The sequence below is a fragment of the Ananas comosus genome, linkage group 9 (assembly GCF_001540865.1).
Source record: "Ananas comosus cultivar F153 linkage group 9, ASM154086v1, whole genome shotgun sequence".
In the NCBI taxonomy this organism is placed as follows: Eukaryota; Viridiplantae; Streptophyta; class Magnoliopsida; order Poales; family Bromeliaceae; genus Ananas; species Ananas comosus.
The window spans coordinates 1070466-1094390 of NC_033629.1; the positions used below are offsets into that span (position 1 = coordinate 1070466).

The 23925-nt window shown below is 42.2% G+C and overlaps 1 protein-coding gene and 1 long non-coding RNA gene across 2 annotated transcripts; one reads left to right on the plus strand and one right to left on the minus strand.

Moving 5' to 3' along the window:
• On the minus strand, positions 2347-3850 carry LOC109715206. Its single transcript, XR_002217546.1, has 2 exons — positions 2859-3850; positions 2347-2779 (listed from the first exon to the last, which is right to left on the minus strand). It is a non-coding gene; the product is annotated as an uncharacterized LOC109715206 (long non-coding RNA).
• Positions 14914-23861, plus strand: LOC109715205 (L-type lectin-domain containing receptor kinase IV.1-like). Its single transcript, XM_020240105.1, is given in 6 exon segments — positions 14914-16652; positions 16859-17260; positions 19425-19433; positions 21846-22362; positions 22488-23263; positions 23350-23861. Coding segments are annotated over 6 exon segments (3762 nt in total). The 5' UTR covers positions 14914-14981; the 3' UTR covers positions 23737-23861.

Genomic DNA, 23925 nt, shown 5'->3' on the forward strand with positions numbered 1-23925 from the left:
GCTAGAAGGGCTGAGCCGCAAGAAAAGTGTGAACCACTCTGGTAGTATATTACCGTACCATAGACAAGCCGAGATATCATTTTTTTATTTGCCTGCTGGTCCGATATGTTGGGCCAAAATTCTGATGACTGTTACACTTACACCACGTCATCAGTAACAAACCAATCGCATTTCTTCTTTTCAAATAAAAGTACAATAAAAATACTTTTTTACAATTATGATGGAACATATATCTCTAAAACCTTTCAATTCATTCATCATAAAAGGTGACTAAGTCTCTGCTAGGATACCGACCGTCCCAAGAGCAAGTAGTAAAGAGTTTAGTGGTTGGTATCCGAAACTCAAGTTCGAATCCTAATTGATTCACATTTCCAACTAAGTTTATTTCTAAATAAAATAAACGAAACGGGTAGTGTGCTACCTATCTCTCAAAAAAAAAACGTCTCTGCTAGGTTGTATTTGGTAACATGTAAAATCACCCAAAAAAAATATTTTCACTTAAAGATGAACTTTCTGGTATTTGATTATCTGTAAAAAAACTAATCACGGAAAACAAATTTTACAAATTCTACAAAAACTTTCACAGAAAAAAACGCATGGCTCAATGGGCTCTCCTGCAAGGCGGTCCACAAGGTCCACTTCACCTCGTGGTCCCGCATGAGAAAAGTCCACGGTCCTTGTGGACTCCACCCCGCTCTCTCTCTTTTATTTGTATATGTTATTATAAATATTTTATGTATACATATATTATTTATAAATATATAGTAATTTACTTTATAATATTAATATATACTATTATATATTATATTACTTATTTATTATATAATATATTTAAATTATATTTTATTTATAAATATAAATTATAATAATAATATATATGTAGCATGATAATTATCATATATCAATAATATATATATATATATATATATATATAGTTTTCTATTTATGTTTTTTTCCTTCAACTAAACACCATAATGAACAATATTTTTTTCTTTCAAACTAAACACTAAAGAGCCAAAATTTATTTTCCTCAAAAAAAAATTTTCACTGAATTTTTTTTAAAATTTTACGTCAAAGCAAACAGCATCTTAGTCACTACTTCCTTACTGTTGCATGACAAGAATTTCAAACGAATAATTTTTGGCCAATTTGCATAAAAAATTCACTTATTTTGGGGTTTTGCAAAACCGGGCCACCTTTTTCGTTTTTGCAGATTCGGTCCGCTTTTTCCGCCGCCTGACCAAAATGCCCCTCCTATACAATAGCCTCCCGCGTATTTCTTGACATACGTATACTACCCTGCCGTACGGTCTGGCGCGCATTAAATGACCCGTTCAATCTCAGTCATTTCTCGGAACCCGAACCACATCCACCCCCGCTATTCGCCGACCCCGCTGTTTCCTGTTTGGCTTTAATTCTTTAATACAATAACTCACGATAAATGAGAAAATATGCACGGCCCGAGCAGGGATAATAGTGCAACGCAAAGTGAAACGCCCGAAAAAATGGTGCAACTGCCATTATAGCAGTGCATCGCTAGGTCGCACCAGTGCAACCTCTCCAAAATCAGTCAAAATTTTACTTTCTCTATTCCTTAATATAATCTCAACTTAGTACTGCAAATGAACGACTACCCCTCCAAATGAAGCCGAAGCGTCGGCGGCGCAGGACGGTGGCTGCGGGGTTCGAAGGTCGGCGATGTGCGACATAAAAGTCGGCAGGCTAGGAAGCTCGGCGGCGGGGCTGGAAGGTCGCCGGCGTAGGACGCTTTTTGAGAGGCGCGACATAGCGGCTAAACGATTGTGCAAACTGTTCTTACGAAAGATCAGCGTTCTTATAACGCATGAATAGGTTAACAGATGAACGCCAATAATAGTGCAAGACAGAGTGAATAACAGAACAATATTTTTAAAAGAGTGCAAAGATGCTTGTAAGAGTGCAATAAGGTATAAATAATAGTGCAATCGATTTAAAAACGAGTGCAACGAAAGTGCAATAAGGTAGTAAACCAGTGCAATATTTTGAAAAGACTCGTACTAAGCTTATAAGGGTTCGTTGGAGAGGTTGATACAAGGTATAATAATAGTGCAACGCCAGGTCGGTGAAATGAAAATTTAATTTAAAGAAGGTTTTAAGTATTGTAACACAGATCAAAAGAGTTTAAGAATCTCTGCTAAAGCGTGTAACAGATGATACCTAGTACGAAATTTTCAAAGATTTGGCGTTAACATGAACAAAATAGTGCAAAAAGGTCGAAATTTATATTATTCTATGATGTAAACAGTGCAACATTTTATGAAAAATATTGTAACTGGTAAATAGTGCAACAAATTCCTAAGCAGTACATTAATTTGTGAACAAGAATTATATTTTCTTCTTTAAATCCGAGTACACGATTTTATACAAGTTTACACAATACAAAAAGGATTTGCCTACAATGAAAAATTCTATTACTTCAACAATAACAAATTGAACATAATAAAAATTATGTTACAGAAATATCTAATCATCGAAGCTTGTCTGCAATTCCACGCGCACATAGCCTAAGATAACATGTATAGGCCAGGGGAGACTTCCGCAGGAGACTGCGAGGAGGAGATTGCAAGTAGAAGACTGCGAGGAGAAGACTGCGAGGAGGAGACTGCGAGAAGGAGACTGCCGAAGGAGACTGCGAGTAGGAGGAGGGTCGTTCGGAAGTGTAGATCCAGCAACGAGGCCTTAAGATTGATTTGCACTATCTGGAGTGCTTTATTTGCCTCAAGCCCTTTGGAGCTCCGCTCTACCATGAAACAGACAGTTCAATCAGCATAACATAAGAATCCATCAATAACAATAAAGATCTGTAAGAATTTAAGAACCTGTATGAGAGGAGGGCCAATGGGCTCGTGGCAAATAACGCAGTCCAGATAGCACGAATCAATCTTAACGCCTCATTGCTGGATGGTACCCTTCGGAGCGAGCCGCCTACTCCACGAACTCTGCTTCGGCTCCCTTCGCAGCGAGCCGCCTACTCCGCGAACTCTGCTTCAGCCATCTACCGTCGTTGCCTTAACGTCATGGATGAACTGTAGCCTAGTAACTATTGGTCAAGGATGCGAAGGCGAGGAACGGCGTTCCCGGCAGGAGGAAGAGCCGCGGCAGTGTAGGAGGAGGCTCCATCTCGTACTTCGGCGCTGCGTTTCCTCTTGCAGGGAACGCCGTTGTCGATTCACGTCCTTCACCAAAGGTTGTGTTTCCGTAAAGGGAGATGCATCTGAAGAACCGATATTTAAAAAAACGAATCGTGGGCTGACAAACCCGCCAGTACATCTCTTCCTCACTTACCGAATATACCTTACACGTCACTTATCGTGCCTTCCACTAGCATTCAAATGCGAGGGGATTAAGGGTGCGACGCGCACGGCGATTATTAGTGCAATGTAGGGTGAAAGACCACAACGATGATTGCAATGGTGCAATGTGGTCGACATAATAGTTCAATGATATCAGAAAGCAGGAAAAGAAAGTGCCGCGCAAGTCATGTAATAGTGCAACGTCCGGTAAAATAGTACAACTAAGTTCATAAATGTGCAACTATGTCATACTAATAGTGCAATGGGTTCATGGAACAGCAAACACACGTTCTGGCGAATAGCGTGGATATGCGCTCCGACCGCAGCGAGCATTTAATGCTTCTAAAAGTACGTAGCGTTACGTCTACGTCATAGCGTCTATTCTGTGAGGATAGGAGACACCGGCGGTTATATCGAAGCTGCCTCGGGAAAAGTAAAAGCGAGTTGTTTAAATATGGCTTCTTCAGTTTCAATGCGCGTAAAGGCGTTGCACTGTTATGGCGAATGTTACTCTAATATATCGCCAATATTGCACTTTTTTTTGCATTTTGTTCCCTGGCGTTGCACTATTATTACAGCCTATCGTTGCACCGTTATGACGAATGTTACTGTAATATCTCGTTAGTATTGCACTTTTTTTGCATTTTGTTTACTATTCGCCAGCCCCGATGTTTGCTGTTCGGCTATTACTTTTCCGAAATATGTGAAGCCAAACAAGTCTGAGATAATAGTGCAACGAGAAGAGAAATGCCAGGAGAAATGATGTAACTGCCATTCTAAGCGTGCAACACTAGTTCGCACCAGTGCAAACACCTTGAAGCATGGACGGATAATAGTTCAACATTCTAGTAAATAGTGTAACGACAAACATTACAAGTAAATTCCTACCCATATATTTATAACAAAGGTAATGAGAATTACAATATGTATATCAATTCGTCATATTGTGAAAAAAATGATAGTACAAATAAAAGAACTGTAACTCGAACCAGCGTCGAATTATTACGTGTCAAAAAGACGCAAGAATTCTGCTGCTATCTCGCCGCGTCTCCTCGTCATATCCTTCTGGCAGAAGTCCAAGTTCCTCCCCTTCTGCAAGTATTCCTCGTATGCTAACAGGAAGATTGCGCAGTCATTTGACTGATCTTGCAAGAGGATATCTTCCAGATTGATCATCTTCCAGTCGACGGGACGGGTACCGCGGCGCCCAAACAAATCAGAAAAATGTTCTTGTAAATAATTTTCTATGAATTTACACTGCATAAGGAAACATTGCACTAATTAAAAATATAATGGGGTAATACTGGTACAATTTCTATGCATTAGGTAACACTTACTGCTTTTTCAAACCCCGCGTTGTATTTAGGGTTTTTAATGGATGATAAGTGGAGGTACTTCCCGCCTTGGAGATCAACAGCCAGCAAATGCCAGTGTTCGAAGTCGAAGAGTGGGATGAACCAGTATTTCGCCTCATTGATCCTCTCCTCGGTGATGTCGACCAAAAACATCTCGGGGCTCATTGCAGTCCCTAGGGTCTGATAAAGGAATGACGTGGTGTATATGCACTTGTCCCCTTCCGCCTCCTTGAGTAAATTTTGGTAGGCGTTAATAACTTCGGAGCTGACGAAGGCCATGTGACTTGTTAGGTCAACCAAGTCTTTTCTCCCGATGTCAATATCTTTCGAAGCCAGTACTAATGCGGAGGGGGTGGTGCTTGTCAGGAATTTTTCAATTCGCTCCTGATCCTCCTTCGGTAACTCACCTTTGCCGTAGTACTTTAATTCCAGGGGCGGTGAGGATCTTGTGACCTTCAATTTTAGTGCTTTTCCCTTTTTTAATCTTGATGTATCATCCGAGGAGGAGGGGATGTCGACGATTATTGGGTGCTGTTACCAAACAATGAAAGAAAGAGATCGTAATTACACCATTGCAGAAAATTCTTACACCATTTCAGGAAGGGCTTACACTATTATAAGCTGTATCGCATTAATGAAATACATCGTTGAAATATTCACACACCTCTGTAATGCTGTGTTTTTGCATGAAAGACTTCGAAGTTTGTGTAGACTCTTTTGTCGCCGCCGATAGACGCACCAAGAGTCTTTTCGGGTGAGACTTCTCCTTTTTTTCAATGTCCTGTACAAAGAATATAAAGTAGTGCAACAAAGAGGGTTATATTACACGAATAGCAATATATTGCACTATTCCAAAAGTATCGATGTAATATCAACTTACACGTTTAGTTACACGAGCCGTTTTACTGTCCACCGCCTCCGCCGCAGCTGCCGAAGTCGGTGCCGCCGCCACCACCTGTACCTTCGCGGCTGCCTCCTTCGCAGCCTCATCCGCCGCCTTCGCCTCCTCCTTCTCCTCCGCCGCCTTCGCCTCCTCCTTTACGGCCGGCGCCGTCGCCTCCTCCTTCTCCGCCGCCGCAGTCGCCTCCTCTTTCTCCTCCGCCGCCGTGGCCTCCTCCTTCTCCTCCGCCGCCGTCNAATTTCTTTATAACAAAGGTAATGAGAATTACATATGTACACCAATTCGTCTTAGTGTGAAAAAAATGACAGTACAAATAAAAGAACTGTAACTCGAATCAGCCTTGAATTATTACGAGTAAAAAAGACGCAAGAATTCTGCTGCTATCTCGCCGCGTCTCCTCGTCATATTCTTCTGGGAGAAGTCCAAGTTCCACCCCTTCTACAAGTATTCCTCGTATGCTAACAGGAAGATTGCGCAGTCATTGGACTGATCTTGAATCGGGATGTCTTCCATATTGATCTTCTCCCAGTCGACGGGACGGGTACCGCGGCGCCCAAACAAATCGAAAAATTTTTGTTGCAAATAATTTCCTATGAACTTACACTGCATAGAAATCATTGCACTAATTAGAAATATAATGGGGTAATGCTGGTACAATTTCAAAGTATTAGGAAACACTTACTGCTTTTTCAAACCCCACGTTGTATTTAGGGTTTTTAATGGACGATAAGTGGAGGTACTTCCCGTCTTGGAGATCAACAGCCAGCAAATGCCAGTGTTGGAAGTCGAAGAGCGGGATGAACCAGTACTTCGCCTCACTGATCCTCTCCTCGGTGATGTCGTCCAAAAATATCTCGGGGCTCATTGCAGTCCCTAGGGTCTTATAAAGGAATGTCGTGGAGTATATGCACCTGTGGCCTTCCACCTCCTTGAGTAAATTCTGGTAGCCGTCAATAACATCGGAGCTGACGAAGGCCATATGACTTGTTAGGTCAACCAAGTCCTTCCTCCCGACGTCAATACCTTTCGAAGCCACTACTAATGCGGAGGGGGTGGTGCTTGTTAGGAATTTTTCAATTCGCTCCTGATCCTCCTTCGGCAACTCGCCCTTGCCGTAATACTTTAAATCCAGTGGCGGTGATGATTTTGCGACATTCAATTTGAGTATTTTGCCCTTTATAAATTTTGATGTTTCATCCGAGGAGGGGGGGATGTCGATGATTATTGGATGCTGTTTAGCAAAAAATGAAAGAATCAGATCGTAATTACACCATTGTAGGACATTCTTACACTATTATAAGCTGTATCGCATTAATGAAATGTAACGTTGCAATATTCACGCACCTCTATAATGCTGGGTTCTTGCATGGAAGACTTCGCAATTTGTGTAGGTGCCTTCGTCGCCGTCGAGAGACGCACCAAGCGTCTCTTCGGGCGAGGCTTGTCCATTTTTTCAATGTCCTGTACAAAGAATTTAAAGTAGTGCAACAAACAAGGTTATATTACAGGAATAGCAATATATTGCATGATTTCAAAGGTATCGATGTAATATCAACTTACACGTTTAGATGCCCGAGTCGCCTTACTGTGTATCGAAATCTCCTTGTCCACCTCCTCCGCCGGAGCTGCCGCCGCCAACACCTTTTCCTTCGCGGCCGCCTCCTTCGCAGCCTCCTCCGCCGCCTTCGCCTTCTCCTTTTCCTCATCCTCCGCTGGCACTGCAGCAGCCTCCACCTTTTCCTCCGCCACAGCCTCCACTTCCGCCTCTACCGCAACATTTTCCACCTCATCTGCCGCTCCCGCCGCTTTCTTTTCATCCACCTTCGCCACGAATGTTACCGGCGCCGTGTCCGGTTCCGCCGCCTCGGTTGCCGCCGGCTCCTCTTTCGGCGGAACGTGTGTTACCGTCGCTGCCACCGGAGCCCCTGCCGCCGGCACCTCTGGTAGTGAAGATAACCGGGGCACGTCTTCACATATTTGGATGACGATGTTATGCAGCTAAATTTAAAAAAATTTAAAATTGGCGTCAATTACACTAATTATTTAGATATTACACTATTTAATTACCTTTTACACTATTACTTACTCCTTTTACACTATTACTTACTTCATCGCTTTTCATAAAGGAGTCTCCTGCGAAAAGACCAGCTTTTGGACGGTCATATTCTTCGCTCCGTCTCGACTGCGAAGCCTGCATACCAAAAAAGCGATTATATGTTACACTACACAAGTATATGATGCACTATTACAAAGAAATTTATACAAATACAGAACTAAAACAAGAGTTTATTAATCGAAGTCTGGTACCGTTACATTATTATTGAGATGAAATTTACGAATCAATCGTTTGTTTACAATGTAAACTAATAAGGGCGTCACATACGTCGGCGATTGTGTCGTTGGCTTTATTTTTTCGTCCCCAGCGAGGTCGGAGATCATACGGGCTTCGAAATCGTTTGGCCCTCCTCGACGTGCGATTTTTAAGACACTCCTTGGGAGCCTTTGGCGGACTCGATAGTTTTTGGCCTGCCCCATTCTTTCTAGATTTCGAAGAAGCTCTCGACCGTTCTTTCCCAATTTCGGGATTCTCCTTAATGGCCGAGATCGGTACGGGCATCGCCAATACGGATCCTATCCTTCCTTTTTTAACTCCCTGTGTCGATCGCGTAGATGATTTAGACGGTGGGGGTGTTGGTACTTGCACCCCATCGTGCCTCCTCTTCTTGCTTTTGATAATTCCAGTAGGTGCCAGGGTGGATTTTGGTGCTGGTAGGAGTGCCGGATTGCTCAGTATGCCGGCAACGAAAGTGGCAAGACTGAACACCACGGCCTCCAGGCGGCTAATTGTCGCCATCACCTCTTTATAACCGCCCGGAGGTTCCTCATTCCTTAGGCGGCGGTGGCGCCTCGGAACTTGAGCCTCGACACCCACCAGCCGTAGTTCCTCCGGGGAGAGTTCGAGCCTGCGGCGGCACGTAGTGAAGTTAAAATCCTCCTTCACTCTAGACGATCCTCGCGAACGACGAGTCCATCTAATTGTATCCCACCTCTGGACACGAGGAAATATTGCACGGCGGGAAGGCAGAGGGCATCTGTACCCAGTGTGCTCATATATCCACACCTGATAGCAAAGATATTATTACACTAATATCAGAAAGATATTACACTAGAGTTCACACAGTTACATGATTTAAGTATACAATAGCTTAATTTGCACTATTATAGAAATTGGATTTGCACGATTACTTGAACGATAGAGACTTACTGGGAAAAGCGGGGTGCATCCAAGAACGTATCCTACCAGCTTCGAATTAGCTTGTAATTTAACGGCGGCAGAGCATAGGCTATCGATTATAAGCCGGTGTACTGCTTCCGGCCAATTGTAGCGTGTTAGGGCGGGGAGATCATCGACAAGACCTACCAGTCCTTTGGGACAGAGATTATTGGTATTGGTGAAAAGAATACAACAAAAAAAGTATAGAATAAGTAATTTCACGAAGTCGGTAATCCTCTTCGTCCTTCTTGGGTGACATCTCCTTCAAAACCACCTCCAGGTTCTTGCGGTCGACCTTCTTCCCCTCAAGGAAACAATTTTGAATATCCGACCCCCAATTGAGGCTTAGGTCTAGAGCTTGGCCCGACAGGGGTAATCCAAGAAGAACTGCCACCTCCTTGGCCGTGAAGCGTATGACTTGAGGGCCTATTTCGAAATCTACACCCTCCTTCCAATGACGGAGGATGAACTCCAGCAATGGCCTATCTGAGGTGATGTCGGGGAAGTGTAAGATATTACCAAGTATCGTACTCTGGATGACGGGAAGATGATGCGGCTTCACTACCGACGCGTAAGTCTTCCTGTACGCTCCGACGAAACACCGAGAATTCACAATGAATCTACCGGCGGGGCCGCCGGCAACCGGCCGCGAAGGCGCCTTACGGCCGTCGGCAGACGATGAATCAGTAGATTGCGACGACTTCGACGCCATTGCAAGCAATGTAGATTTAGATTGGCCGTGTATTCACCGATGGGATTCGAAGTGGACGATGGTGGTTACAAATAGAAATGCGGCTGATAGGGCAATGACCGACGTAAGGCGGTTTAAAGCCCTTAAAAAATTAGAATAGGGTAACAGGGAGCAACAGGAGTTTGAAAGTTAGTGGGATGCTAGTATGGGCCAACCTTCTCACGAAACAGCGTAAGAGTCCATACAAAACCTGACACATTAGTACAACAAACAGCCAACAGCGAGAATGTGAAAAATAGTGGCATTAAATGTAGCGACAGAATAGTACATTGACGTGATCATTATACTCGAGTAAGTAGTGAAGAGGCACTGGCCGGTAAGAAAGGGGAAGAGACACTGCTGGCCGGTAAGAGAGAGGAAGAGACACCGCTGGCCGGTAAGAGAGGGGAAGAGACACCGGCGACACATCGAACTTTCTTCGGGAGAATTCATCCCGGATTTAATCCCTGATTAAACTTCTTATTGCACCATTCTCAACATACTGTTGAAGGTGTATTATAAAATATATGGACCATCATAATCCAGTTCTAAAAATGGTTCTAAAAATGGTTAACTCGTTGCACCATTACTTCAGACCATTGACTCGTTGGACCATTACTTTCAAACCATTGATCGATTACTACGATAATATTACACCATTACGGGCCTATTTGAGCTCTTTTACAGCGCGTCGCACTATTAATCGCGTTTAACGTTGTAAACTTAATCGTGTGGTCTTTCACCAATTAGTGTAATAAATTGCCTAAATGGTGCAACAACTGTCTAACCAGTACAGGAAAATTCCTTGGTGCAAGAACTTTTTTAAAATTATTTGTAACATTGTTTCCTAAGTACTGTAAGTAGCCAAAAAACAGTGTAAGATTTTCTCTGAATTTGTTTATAATATGAATGTAAAAGTGCAACATCGTCGGGAATAATAGTGTAAAATCTGCGCTAATAGTGTAATACAGCTAAAAGCGATGTAAGAATATAATGAATTATACATATATATTTACTATAAGGCGTAACAATGTAAAGAAAGGGATCTCTTTATTAATATACGAGCAAATTATACATTGTCTTTGACGAAAACGCAACATATAATACACGTTTTGCATACAATACGATGTTCACAACATCAACTGTAACTTTCGCATCAACATTATTAGTGAACAAAATTAGGCCTTCATTTTACAAAAGTACTGAATCATCATCAAAGCTTGCCGCAAATCCACGAGCACATAACATACTCTGAGGTTCCTCTATCGGAAGATGAAATAGCAAAGAGGAGAGGGCTCGCTCGGAGGGGTATGTCGGAGCTTAATTTGCACTAGGCACTTTGGCATTGACGTTTTGGCACTACATTGTTCGTAAAGAGACAGTATAGTCAGAAAAAATTTAGAATCTATCGATAAGAATAAAGGATCTGAAGAATTTAAGAACCTGGTATAGGTGGTACCTCGTCGCAAATAAAGCACAGTACTTCAGATAGTGCGAATCAATTTAACGCCTCCTTACTGGATGATACACTTACGCCCGAGCCTCTTCTTCGTCGACGTCTCCTGCGGGTCTCTCCTTCGTCTGTGTGTACCTCCATCATCGCTGTTTCCTCGTCCGCCGGTTTGCCCAAGTGCCTGGAGAGTGCTTTTATAGAAACGAACAGGCATTTGAGGAATAGAGTCGAGGTTACTCCTTTACCTACGTTGCGTAACCATTTAGGTAACGCGACTATAATCGCTCCTGCGAAATATTAGTTTTCGCGCGTGAACAGAAAGTGGCTAATGCTCACCTGAAAGAGCCGTATTACTGTAATCATCACTTTAAAATATCAATAAAATCATTCAATTCGTATAAAAAATAGTGCAACAATTGCTTGTAATAATAGTGCAACGTTAAGTAACAAAATGCAAAAAAATGCAAATACTGGGGAGATATTAGAGTAACTTCGTCATAACAGTGCAACGCCTTTACGAGTAAAATTCGAAATAGTCGCCTTTACTTTCCCCGAGGCAGCTTCGATATAACCCCGGTGTTCTCCTATCCTCACAAAGAGACGCTATATAACGTAGACGCTCGCTACGAGTACTTTACAGCATTAAATGCTGCGCGTGTGTTTGCTGAGCGTATCCACGCTATTCGCCAGATCCGTGTGTTTGATGTTCCATGAATCTATTGGCACTATTATTGTGACATCGTTGCACCTTATGAACTTAGTTCTACTTTTTTACCGCTACGTTGCACTATTATTGTGACATAGTGACACCCTTATGAAATTAGTTCTATATTTTTTGTCTGTACTGTCTTTTTCGATGACAGAGCGGAGCTCAAAATTGCCCAAAAACAATGAAACATTCCAGATAGTGCGAATCAACCTTAACGCTCGTTGCTGGATCGCTTCTTCTGATCGCTCGTGCTGGATCGTAACCTCCGATCGACCTCCTCCCCCCCTCCTCTAGCATTCTCCTTGCACTGGAACGACGCTACGGGTTGCATGTTAGAAGGTTGTTCCACCGTTCTCCGCCGTAGAGCCTTCGCCTTGCACTATTAACCCTGGGCCGCGGAGGTATAGCCGCCGCGGCGGCGGGCGGCAAAAAGAGGTGGTGAGGCCTCTCGCTACTTCACATCCGCTATATTCGACGTCACCATGTCTTTTCATTTGCACTATTACCTTAAGATTAAATTAAAAATTAACACCAAATCTGTGAAAATTTTGTGCTACATATCATGTCTGTTACAGCGCTTTAGCGGAGAATCTTGAACTATATGATCTGTAGTTGCCAGTGTATTACTACCGTATTGCACTGTGTTTACACGGTTTCGTTGCACTCGTAGATAAAATTGATTAGACTGTTATTTCCCGTATTGCACTCTTACGAGTTTCTTTGCACTCTTTGAAAAATATTTTTCTGTAATTAACACTGCTGTGCACTATTATTCGCGCTTAACTGTGAACTTATTTAACAAGCAAAAGGACGCGTGATCTTTTATAGGAAAACTTTACACAATCGTTTAGCCGTTATGTCCGCCCTCTCGAACTCCGAACCCGCCGGCCGACGCGTCCAGCCCCCGCCCGAGCTTCCTGGCCTGCCGACTCTTTTGTCGCACATCGCGGACGTCCTACCCGGCAGCGACCCTCCTGCGCATCCGAGCTTCGGCCCTGCATTTGGAGGGGACGCCGTTCATTTGCACTTTTAAGTTCAGATTATATTAAGAAATGGAGAAAGTAAAATTTTGACTGATTATGGTTTGTTTGCACTGGAACGAGGCTAGGATGCACTGTTATAGAGGTCGGTTGCACCATTTCTCATTTCGTAGACTTCACATTGCACTATTATCCCTGTTGCGGAGCGCGCACTATTTGTCAATAGCGTTCGAAAATTTCGTAAAGTCTTAAGCAGAACAGGAAACAGCGGGGCCGGCGAATAGCGGGGGCGGATGTTGTCCGGGTTCCGTGAAATAAGCGGTCATTTAATGCGCGCCAGACCGTACGGCAGGGTAGTATACGTATGTCAAGAAATACGCGGGAGGCTATTGTATAGGAGGGGCATTTTGGTCAGGCGGCGGAAAAAGCGGACCGAATCTGCAAAAAGGAAAAAGGTGGCCCGGTTTTGCAAAACCCCAAAATAAGTGGATTTTTTATACAAATTGGCCTTCATTTATTGTAAACTTTTACGGAAGTAGATTTTTGTGGCCTCCTCAAACAGTCAAATTTATTTCAGCATTCAAGGCATGTGACTCTAAGACATTTCATATTTAACTCAAAGAAGTCTGAGATTCAAGACTCTGGGTCGTTTGGCCTAGATTTTGAAAAAAAATTTATGTAGAATTAATTTTGTTTTAAAAAAAAAATTTTGGCTAAAAACTGTAAAACGCTTGGTTGAGTTTAGATAAAAGTGATTTTTCTGAAATAATTTTTAAAAATATTTGGTATTTTTTTTTTGCATAAATTAATATTTTTATTAAATTTATTTTAAAATAATTTAAAATTAAAATTAAAATTTGAATTAAAATTAAAATTTTAAATTTTAAAACTGTACAAAATTTAAAATTTGATATTTTTATTTAAAAATAAATTTAATACTTGAATTTTTAAATCTAAATCTAAATTTAAATTTTAAATTTCAAAGTTTAAATTTAAAATTTGAAATTTGAAATATTTAAATTTTAAATTTTAAATTTAAAGTTTTAATTTTTAAATTTTAATTTTAAATATAAATTTTAACATTTTAAAATTTAAAATATNTTTTAAATTTTAAATTTTATAATTTTAAAATTTAAAATTTGAGATTCAAATTTAAAATTTAAAATTTAAACTTTAATATCCAAATTTTTAATTTTTGATTTGAAAAGCTGAAATTTAAAAATTCAAATATGAATTTAAAATTTAAAAATTATAATTAATTTTAAATTTTAATTTTGAATCTAAAATTAAAATAAAAATTTGAAGTTTGAGTATAAATCAGAATCGGATTTTAAAAAACAATTTTTTTTCTGTTTCTTATTATGGAGTTTTCAGAATTAATTTTCTGATTTTAAAAAATATAATCAGATTTTTCAGAACTTTCCCAAATACTGAGCCCTCAGAATTACTTTTCAGAAGCAGGACCAAACACCCCTTCTTTGTATTTTCCTTTTTTTTTTTTTTTTTTTTTTTCTTTCGAAGAACATGACTAACAGACAATTACTCTAGACAAGGTAGTTGAAAGTGACAAAGACATTAGTTGAAAGGTTGTTGTGTGGACACGCATAGTCCAATGGAGCTCCTTAGCTAACACGGGAGAAGCATTTTTCTCAATTTCCTTGTCATTTCAGGTCGGTCAACAAGTTGTCACTGTCCTCATGACCCAAGGGTCAAGTGAATTTTTTATTAGGGCATAAAATTCAAAGGTAAATGTTGCTTATACACACTCTCAATAAAATGTACATATATTTTACATCCTAGTAATTCAATTGTATTTATTGAATGGATAAGATGGATGTAAATATATATTCAAGTTTAGAACTTTAGATATAGCATTGCTTAAATTTTAATAAAATAAAAATTTCACGTTGTAAAATATGAACCGGTAGAAAATAGCTTATACAAATAACTGCTATACTTAAATATTTTTATTAATTTTTTTTTTAAAGAAGAAACACTAAATTGAAGAGGAATCCTAGCTTTTCTTTGTAGCAAAATTTACAAATTTTGTATTTTATCAAATATTTTATGAAAAAAAAAAATATTGTTAAAAATAAATACAGAAGCCACGTGATTTGTCAATGTGGCAAAGAGCCATAGATCTATTACTCTGCTATAAATACGTTAACTTCGAACTGCTTCATTCTACTCAGACATTGTTTCTCTATAAAGACTACCGCGACAGGGTTTTGCATAGCAATTTTATCCATGCTACAAAAGTTTCCATTCTTCCTCTTTATTCTTCTTCTTCTTCATTTCTTTCTCGGTAAGCTTGTAGTTTCTTCTCCTACCGAAGAAGAATTCACCTTCAATGGATTCTCCGGGGCCAACCTCACCCTCGACGGCTTGGCCACCGTATCCTCCGACGGCCTCTTAATCCTAACAAACAACACAAGACAACAAAAAGGCCACGCCTTTCACCCTTATCCTCTCCGTTTCCCCCGCAACCCGTCCGACGGTAGCACCCCCTCCTTCTCCACCACCTTCGCCTTCGCCATCGTATCTGAGTATGCTGACCTCAGTGGCCACGGGATCGCCTTTGTAATCACCCCCTCGACAAACTTCTCCGAAGCCCTACCGTCCGAGTACTTGGGCTTGTTCAACATGAGCAGCAACAGCAAGGCCACCAACCACATCGTTGCCGTTGAGCTCGACACGATTCTTAACTCCGAGTTCCATGACATCGACGACAACCACGTCGGGATCGACATCAACGGACTGCGGTCCTACAAGGCCAACACCGCCGGGTACTACACGGACGATACCGGAGAGTTCAGGAACTTGACCCTCATCAGTGGCAAAGCCATGCAAGTGTGGGTCGACTACGACGGCGTAGATTTGAAGCTGAACGTTACGCTCTCTCCTGTGAATGCAATCGGAAGGTCGACGACGAAGCCTACTAAACCGTTGCTATCGTTTCCGGTCAACCTCTCCTCCGTGCTGTTCGACTTGCCTGTGCACGTGGGCTTCTCCTCGTCGACGGGCTCCGTGCTGACGTCACACTACATCATCGGATGGAGCTTCGCCATGCACGTAGGTCAGGCTCAGGCACCGCCCCTCGACTACTCGAAGCTGCCAGCGATCCCTGGCACGAATCTCAAACGCCACGGGTCGAGGGCTCTGGGCATGCGGTTAGCTGTAGCTTCTCTATTATTAGTGCTGCTGGTGACTGTTGCCGCATTCTCGGTCGTAAGGTGGCGGAGAACGTACGCGGAGCTTCACGAGGATTGGGAAGTGGAGTTCAGGCCCCACCGGTTCTCCTACAGAGACCTCTTCCGAGCCACCAAGGGGTTCGGCGAGAGGGAGCTGCTGGGCGTCGGTGGCTTCGGGAGGGTCTACAGAGGAACGTTGCCGAATTCGGGAGCGGAGGTGGCGGTGAAGAGGGTCTCCCACGAGTCGTGGCAGGGGATGCGGGAGTTCGTGGCGGAGATTGTCAGCATCGGCCGCCTCCGCCACCGCAACATCGTGCAGCTGCTCGGCTACTGCCGCCGCAAGGCGGAGCTTCTCCTGGTCTACAACTTTGTCCCCAACGGTAGCCTGGACAAGTATTTGTACGACGGCCGGGCTCATAAGCCAGCTCTCGGTTGGTCGCAAAGGTTCCAAATTGTGAAGGGGGTTGCTACGGGGCTCCTCTATCTTCACGAAGAGTGGGAGCAAGTCGTTGTGCACCGAGACATCAAGGCGAGCAATGTGCTGCTGGACAGCGAGATGAACGCCAAGCTGGGGGATTTTGGTCTCGCTAGGCTGTGCGATCACGGCGCCGATCTGCAGACGACCCACGTGGTGGGGACGATGGGTTATCTCGCACCAGAGCTCTCAAGGACGGGGAGGGCAACCACCGCCACCGACGTGTTCGCTTTCGGAGTTTTCCTCTTAGAGGTCGTGTGAAACAATTTTAGTGAATTACGTACAGTAATGTCCGTATGTATATTCAACACTCATCGCGTCTGAATTCGGGATTATTTTTTTCATAAAGGAGACTTTGAAGAGGCTTGAACTTTAATCGCATGTCCAACAACCAGTTTCCTCTATTAACCTGATCGAATATAGTGCGTACGTTTTGATAATTTATTTACATCCTGCAGGTTGCTTGTGGGCGGAGGCCGGTGGAGCAATGGACCGCGGGCTCGCAAGGGGAGCAATGCCTCTTGGTGGATTGGGTGGTCGAGAACTGGCGGAAGGGTTCAATTCTCGATACGGTGGATGCCGGATTAGAAGGAGAGTACGCGAGGGAGGAGGCGGAGATGGTGCTGAAGCTGGGGCTGATGTGCTCGCACCCACACCCTGCGGCGCGGCCGAGCATGTGGCTGGTGGTGCAGTACATGGAGGGTCGTGCACCGCTGCCGGAGCTGTCGCCGGCTCACCTCTCTTGCACCAATCTTTCATTACCTCACGACGACTGCTTTGACGATTATGTTATCTCATATCCATCTTCGATGCCAAATACATCTACTCTCTCCGGAGGAAGATGAATGAATATTAGCCATGTATGTAAGAACAAATAATAATAATAATAATCACAAAAATAATACTAGTAAAGTCAAATTTGCATGCATAAAAAATTATTAGTTTTATATTTTTATATAAATAAATTATTTTTGTAGATTTTACATATTATTTCTAAATTTTAATAAATTAATTAAATTATTTCTATTTTATTTTTTTTATTTTTCTCGTACCTCGTCGTCTTCTTTCTGCTTGCTGTCCCTCCTCATTCGTCGCCACTACATAGACGTCAAGCTTCTAGAAATGTAAAATGGGGCCATCCGGCCTAGCACGATTACGAGTCGAGCCTAGGTACGACATGGTATTTGTTGAGCCCGTTTTGGGCTCGCCCGGCCTGGCAACATGACTGGTGCTGGGCCAACCCAACGAGGTCCGTCAACAATTTGTCGCCACCTCCCAAACTGGACCTTACCGGCTCCCTAACTCCCTAGTCCGATTTTTTTTAGAAAAAAAAGAGTTTTCGAAATAAAGGCTTAGTTTGGTATAAAGGCCGCTTCATAAGGCTTAGTTTGGTATAAAAGCCCATCTAATTGTATTACGATAAAATAGAGTTGGGATAAAGGCATCTAGGTATCTGCGTGAATATGTGGAACGCAAAGTACGTACGGAAACAAACAAGCTATTTTTCAATCGTAGTTTCTCACCACACGTAATACGATCTCCCCACAAATTTCGAAATAGAGGATAAGATCCGTGAGAATTATTCAAAATATTTTTTAAAATAAATATTGTGATCAAATTGCTTAATTAAAAATTATTAATATGTATATATCATATTATGTATTAATTATTTTAGTTATTTAATACTAATATTATTGGTTATTTACTTATATATAGAGAGAGAAAGAGAGTTACTTTTTTAAATAATGAATGAAGCAAGATCTATTAAACGATTAGCATTGTATAAGAGATAGAATATTCAATTTTAGTGGTTGTGCCATACTTTAGAAACGTCCAATTGAGGTCCTGCACTCCTGTTGTAATTATGTCGTACACTAACTCTAAATTATGTATCAAATATAAATTTATATTATATAATAAATTATTTAAAAAATTTATATTATATACTATTTTACACTTGATTATTAAATATTTTATTAATTATTTAATATACTGTACGATGTATGAAGCATTAATATCAACTAGGTGACGGAAAAGATTTATTTTCTCTTTTGAAACTATGAGCATATCAAATTAAGCATTCTCTGCACCGTATATATATGTGCACCGGGTGTTTATGTGCACATATATCACATACTTAAAACTCTTTGATAGAGATTTGAAAATCTAATTTATTTAATAGAATTTAAATTATCAACTTTGAGGTCATATATGTTTAATTAAACTTTGATGTCAAAATATTCATCATCTAATATAAGTTATGATGTATAAAATGTTAATATATATAATTTGCATATAACTTTTTAGTTAAAAAAGTTATTTATAAAATAATTTTCAAAACTATTTAATTTTATTAATTTTTAAATAAAGTTGTTTGAATAATATAACTATTCAAAAATTAAGAAAATATTAATAAAAGAGTTATTTTTTACAATGTACATATATAGTACTATTTGATAATATTTTTATTTAGTTATAATTTTAATCTTACAAGTTTAATAATTATATATTTTAATTAATTAAAATATTATCTATCCGCTGCGAAGCGTGTGCCCTGCACTGGTTTAATATTTTTTTTGAGAAAAAGGTAGCACGCTACCCGCTTCATTCATTGGATAGATGAACTAGGCTACAAGAGTGGGGCAACCAGGTCCCTAATAAAAATATATAAAAAAAAAAAAGCAAGCAAGTAGATAGGTTAAGTAGAGAGCAGGGAATCCCAATCCTTCACCAGCTGTTTAAGGTTCGTAACCGCTGTCCCCGGGTTCGGTTGAATACTCTTAAAGATCCAGTCGTTTTTGGTCTTCCAAACGATCCACCAGCAACCTACTAAGTCCGTCAAACTATTTCTCTTCCTATACAGGCATTTCCTGGTACTCCACCTATCCCATACTAGGTTCACTTCCTCCCCGAGGTCTTGGGCCTGTACCCCGTCAACGCCTCTGACACAGATAAATTTGCTAATCACACACTGGGTAAATAGGTGGTCGACTGTTTCCTCTTCCACTCTGCACAGTACGCAAGCTGGGTTCTGTTTCCACCCTCTCTTAAAGAGCCTGTCCGCCGTAGGGGTTCTCTTCTTGAGGACCATCCAGCAGAATACTTTTACCTTTAGAGGGATACTAATTCTCCAAATACTGGCGGCTCGTGCATCCCTTGTTCCCCCGTCCGTCAACGCCTCGTAGGTCGATTTTACCGAGAAAAGTCCATCCTCACTCTATCGCCATTGTAGTCTCTCTGGTGTGTGCACGATTGCACTAGTTTAATATTACACCTTATTTTTGTGGGCTTTTGTGGGATCCGGGCTGTGTGGCAGCTTAGATCGCCACTCCTACACGATCTTCTTCTTCTGAAGAAGAATCGACCTCCACAAATCAAGCCTCTCTGGATGCGTCGTTCTTACTAATTTAACCTTTCAATTCATTCATCATAAAAGGAGACTAAGTCTCTGCTTAGCCACTACTTACTTACTGTCGCATGACGAAGAATTTTTACAAAAGTTTATTTACTGTAGACTTTTGTGGACGCATATTTTTTTTTCATCTCTCCAAACAATCAAACTTGTAAGATTTTTAGCATTCAAGGCATGTCACCCTACGACATGTCGTATTTAACTTGAAGAAGTCCGGGATCCAAGACTCTGTATTTTCTTTTTCTTTTTCTCTCTTTTTTCCTTCAAAGAACATGATTAACAAACAAAATTACTGTAGACAAGGTAGATGAAAGTGACAAAGATATTAGCTAAAGGTTTGATGCGTGGAGACGCATAGTCCAATGGAGCTCCTTTACAAGCTCCTTTACAAAGACGGCATCCTCGTCATTTCAATTCGGGCAACAAGTTGTTACTGTCCTCATGACTCAAGGGTCAAATGAATTATTTAGGGCAAAAATTCAACCTGCTAATACTATTATAGTGCGTTGTCGAGTAAGAATATGCTTAATCCTCATGTTAGAATTAGAAGGCAGTGAAAATTTACAAATTAGATAGTCAACATATCCACAAATCGCATCGGATTGCTTATTTTGCTAGCCTGCTTGAATCCTTTTTATCGCGACATTTTTGGATCTTTCACGTATCTACTGTTCTCCCACGCGCGTTGCGGATAGGATGCGAACTGTCAGAGTCCTCTTCATTGTTCATACTCCAAAACTCCGAAAATATAGATGAAAATTCCATAAAGAAACAAAAGAAAAAAGAAAGAAGAAATCTCTTATACGCTATTTTCTCTCATATTTGATAATACAAGAGAAAAGGAGAACTGATTTTAAAATATCGAAAACTCTACAATATTCAAAATCTTACATAAAAATTAGAATTAGAATTAAGATATCTATTACGATATTTTAGATATTCACTAAGAGATACATTTTTAAGCTAATAAAAAGCGTATAATTTATTCTTATTTTTAACATATTAGAATAAATCACAATTCACATCTTATGTGAAACGGGTTAAACATGAATAGACAATTATGGACACACCAATGGACTATTTGAGTTTTTCACTCAAAACTCTATTTTGTTTTATTTTGTAGAATTAATGTACACAACGGTCAATTACTTTGAAAGAGTGTGCTTTGAAAGTAACAAGCATATTAATTAATGTAGGGAGCAATTAATCATATTCTAAAGAGGTTGATTGTGTGTGTACGTGGATTATATGTGCACTCCAGTAATCGATCGAGCTCCTTTACGTACAACGCAAAGAATTTTTTTTTGTAACGCCCTTATTTTACAGCAACTTGTTCTACTCAACTTTGTTGCCATCTCAGTTTGGTCAACATATTGTCACTGTCCTAACGACCCAGCCCGGTCAACTTAAACGTTTTTAATAAATAATTTTGTTTTTAAGAAACACTTAATTGGAGGAATTAATCCCAATTTTCTTTGCGGCAAAGATTTTATTTTTTTTATATTTTATCAAATTGTTATTAAAAATTATTATGATAAGTTATACGTTGCTGCAAAAAGGACTTGGGTATTCAACTGTGTTGCAAATACATCAATTATACCATCTACTCGTGTTTTGCTTCTTCGAGACTATCTGGAGGTTTGCATAGCTGTTCGTCGATGCTACAGAAGTTTTCATCCTTCCGCTTCTCTCTTCTTCTCCTTCTCATTCTTAAGCTTGTGGCATCTTTCCCTACTGAAAAAGAATTCACCTTCGATGGATTCTCTGGAGCCAACCTCAGCCTCGACGGCATCGCGACGGTATCCTCCGATGGCCTCTTAATCCTAACAAACACCGCAGAGCCGCACAAAAGCCACGCCTTCCATCCTTCCCCTCTCTGCTTCTGCCGCAACCTCTCCGACGGTAGCATCCCCTCCTTCTCCACCACCTTCGCCTTCGCCACCGTCCCGACCGAGAACTCTGCCATCGGCGGCCACGGGATCGCCTTTGTAATCACCCCGTCGACGGACTTCTCCAATGCCTTATCTGCCCAGTACCTTGGCTTATTCAACACGAGCAACAACGGCGATGCCGCCAACCATATCGTCGCCGTCGAGATCGACACGATACTCAACCTTGAGCTCCAAGACATCAATGACAACCACATCGGGATCGACGTCAACGGGCTGGTGTCATACAGGGCTCACACCGCCGGGTACTACGCGGATGATACCGGAGAGTTCAGAAACTTGACCCTCATCAGTGGCAAGGCCATGCAAGTGTGGGTCGACTACGACGGCGCAGATGCGAAGTTGAACGTTACGCTCTCCCCTATAAATGCAATTGGAACGCCGACGACGAAGCCTACTAAACCGTTGATGTCTTCCACGGTCAACCTCTCCGCCGTGCTGTTAGACTTGCCCGTGCACGTGGGCTTCTCCGCGGCGACGTACCCCCTGATGACGTCGCAATACATCCTCGGATGGAGCTTCGCCATGAACGTAGGTCACGCTCATGCGCCGCCCCTGAACTACTCGAAGTTGCCCGCGATCCCCCGCATGAATCTCAAAGGTCATANACGGGCTCCGTGCTGACGTCACACTACGTCATCGGATGGAGCTTCGCCATGCAAGTAGGTCAGGCCCCGCCCCTGAACTACTCGAAGCTGCCCGCGATCCCCCGCATGAATCTCAAAGGCCATAGCTCGAGGGCTCTGGGCTTGGGGTTAGCCGTGGCTTCTTTAGTGTTCGTGCTGCTGGTGACGTTTGTGGCGTTTGCTGCGGCACGGTGGCGGAGCAAGTACTCGGAGCTTCGTGAGGATTGGGAGGTGGAGTTCGGGCCCCACCGGTTCTCGTACCGAGACCTCTTCCGAGCCACCAACGGCTTTAGGGAGAGGGAGCTGTTAGGAGCCGGCGGCTTTGGCAAGGTCTACAGAGGAACGTTGCCGACTTCACGGGCAGAGGTGGCTGTGAAGAGGGTCTCCCACGAGTCGCGGCAGGGGATGAGGGAGTTCGTGGCGGAGATCGCCAGCATCGGCCGCCTCCGCCATCGCAACATCGTGCAGCTGCTCGGCTACTGCCGCCGCAAGGGGGAGCTTCTCCTGGTTTACGACTTCATCCCCAATGGTAGCCTCGACAAGTACCTGCACTACGGCCGAGCTCATAAGCCTGCTCTCGCGTGGTCCCAGAGGTTACGGATCGTGAAGGGGGTCGCGGCGGGGCTCCTCTATCTTCACGAAGAGTGGGAGCAAGTCGTTGTGCACAGAGACATCAAGGCGAGCAATGTGCTGCTGGACGGCGAGATGAACGCCAGGTTGGGGGATTTCGGTCTCGCGAGGCTGTACGATCACGGCACCGATCCGCAGACGACCCATGTGGTTGGGACGACGGGTTACATCGCGCCAGAGCTCGCAAGGACCGGTAGGGCAACCACCGCCACCGACGTGTTCGCTTTCGGAGTTTTCATCTTAGAGGTGTATTTTTCTCAATCAATCTTATATAAACTGTTAGTTAGAGAACGAATATCGTGTTGTGCGTTTTAATGTTTCATATTCAACAGGTTGCTTGCGGACGGAGGCCGGTGGAGCAACCAACGGTGAGCTGGCAAGGGGAGCAATTCCTGTTGGTGGATTGGGTGACCGAAAACTGGCGGAAGGGTTCAATTCTCGATACAGTGGATGCCGGATTGGAAGGAGAGTACGTGAGGGAGGAGGCGGAGATGGTGCTGAAGCTGGGGCTGATTTGCTTGCACCCGCACGCGGCGGCGCGGCCGAGCATGCGGCTGGTCGTCCAGTACTTGGAGGGCCGTATTCCCCTCCCGGAGCCATCGCCGGCTTCTCTCTGCTTCACCAAACTATCATTGCCTCACAATGTAGGTTTTGATGATTATGTTGTCTCATATCCATCTTCGGTGCCGAGTGCATCTACTCTCTCCGGAGGAAGATGAATGAATATTAGCCATGTGTGGATAGGATTGAGAAAGGTTCATTTGAAGAATAAGAATTGGTTTACAATCCACTGTTAATTGTAATTTTACAACAATTCTAATCAAATGATCTTTTTTCTTTTTTTTTTTTTTGAGAGAGATAGATAGCACGCTACCCGTTTCGTCTATTTTATTTAGAAATAAACTTAG